This window comes from Austrofundulus limnaeus, unplaced genomic scaffold (assembly GCF_001266775.1).
Source record: "Austrofundulus limnaeus strain Quisiro unplaced genomic scaffold, Austrofundulus_limnaeus-1.0 Scaffold841, whole genome shotgun sequence".
Lineage (NCBI taxonomy): Eukaryota > Metazoa > Chordata > Actinopteri > Cyprinodontiformes > Rivulidae > Austrofundulus > Austrofundulus limnaeus.
In genome coordinates, this window is record NW_013953243.1 from 2,150 (window position 1) to 3,411 (window position 1,262).

The following is a 1,262-nucleotide window of genomic DNA, read 5'->3' on the forward strand; positions in this document are numbered from 1 at the left end:
GGTTCTGTGATTAGTACTGAGTCATGGTTCTGTGATTAGTACTGAGTCATGGTTCTGTGATTAGTACTGAGTCGTGGTTCTGTGATTAGTGCAGAGTCATGGTTCTGTGATTAGTACTGAGTCATGGTTCTGTGATCAGCCTGAAGGTCCCTGAGGACAGAGATGTTGGTCCTGTAGATCTGAAAGGATCTGAGGGGTCAGCTGGTTCTGTGACTCTGAACCAGTCGGACCCTCAGAGGTTCTGTTGTCCCCTCAGGAGAACGATGAGGACTGGTGCAGAAAGATCCAGAGTAAGACGTTCTGCTGGTACAACAGTCAGTGGCTGGGCATGGTGGAGAACCGCCAGCTGGACGGGACCACAGAACCTCAGCAGTACGAAGTGGACCAGGACTTCCTGGAGAGGCCCGACTTGTTCTCCACTGCAGGTATTGATGGACCTTAGACCAGGACCAGGAGTCCAGAGACTATTCTGGATCATCTCTTCAGTTTGTTCTGCTGATCCAGGTTCTAACAGGCTCGGTTCTGTGTGTGGTGTTCTGTTCTAGATGGGATCATCTCAGCAGACGGTACCACGGGTCCGGACCAGTTCTTCCCTGACTTTCAGAACAGAGACGATGGAGAAACCAAACACCTGAGCAGGTCTGTGCCTCTGGGTTCAGATTAGTATGCCCCTCCCCCCACCAGTCCCACCCCAGGTTCTCCAACATGTGGAACCTCAACCCAGAGTCTGTAGGACCGGGCCCGGTCCGTTAGCAGCAGAACCTTCATTTACAGGATTCAGTTTTTTATCAAACAGTTTTTTTTCTCCTCATCAAACTGTTGAAAGTCGCTGCAGGAGCGTTCTGATTGGCTGCTGCTTCCGATCAGCTGACGGGGCCAGAGGGGCCAGGCTGTCCGGGTCAGGTTCTGGCTCCGCTCGTTCCTCAGAGACCAGTTCCTCAGAGACCAGTTCCTCAGAGACCAGTTCCTCAGAGTCCTGCTCATCACACCAGTTCAGTACATCTCAAATCTAAAGATTTGAATCAGAACAAACAGATAAATCCTCAGATCTGTTGTCTGGATGATCAAACTCCTTCTCTAAAGATAAAACAATTAAAACGTGTAAAGAAATAACGCTTACCTAATTCAATAGACAATAAAAATAAATAAATAAAAAGTTTAAATCTATATTTACAGTACATTTTATTGTTTTTTTATTCTTAAAAACAGATTTAATTTGACTAAATTAAAATATTTTTGTTTAAAGTCAAACAGGTTTAAGG

General features: G+C 46.2%; 1 protein-coding gene across 1 annotated transcript in view; it reads left to right on the top strand.

The window, feature by feature from the left end:
• Positions 1-256: 256 nt before the first annotated feature.
• Positions 257-1,262, top strand: part of LOC106532856 (kinesin-associated protein 3) — a gene marked incomplete at its 5' end in the record, with an annotated part of 7,356 nt that continues 6,350 nt past the window's right edge. The window contains 2 exon segments of the mRNA XM_014029009.1: positions 257-425; positions 546-639. Coding sequence (XP_013884463.1) covers positions 257-425; positions 546-639 — 263 coding nt within the window.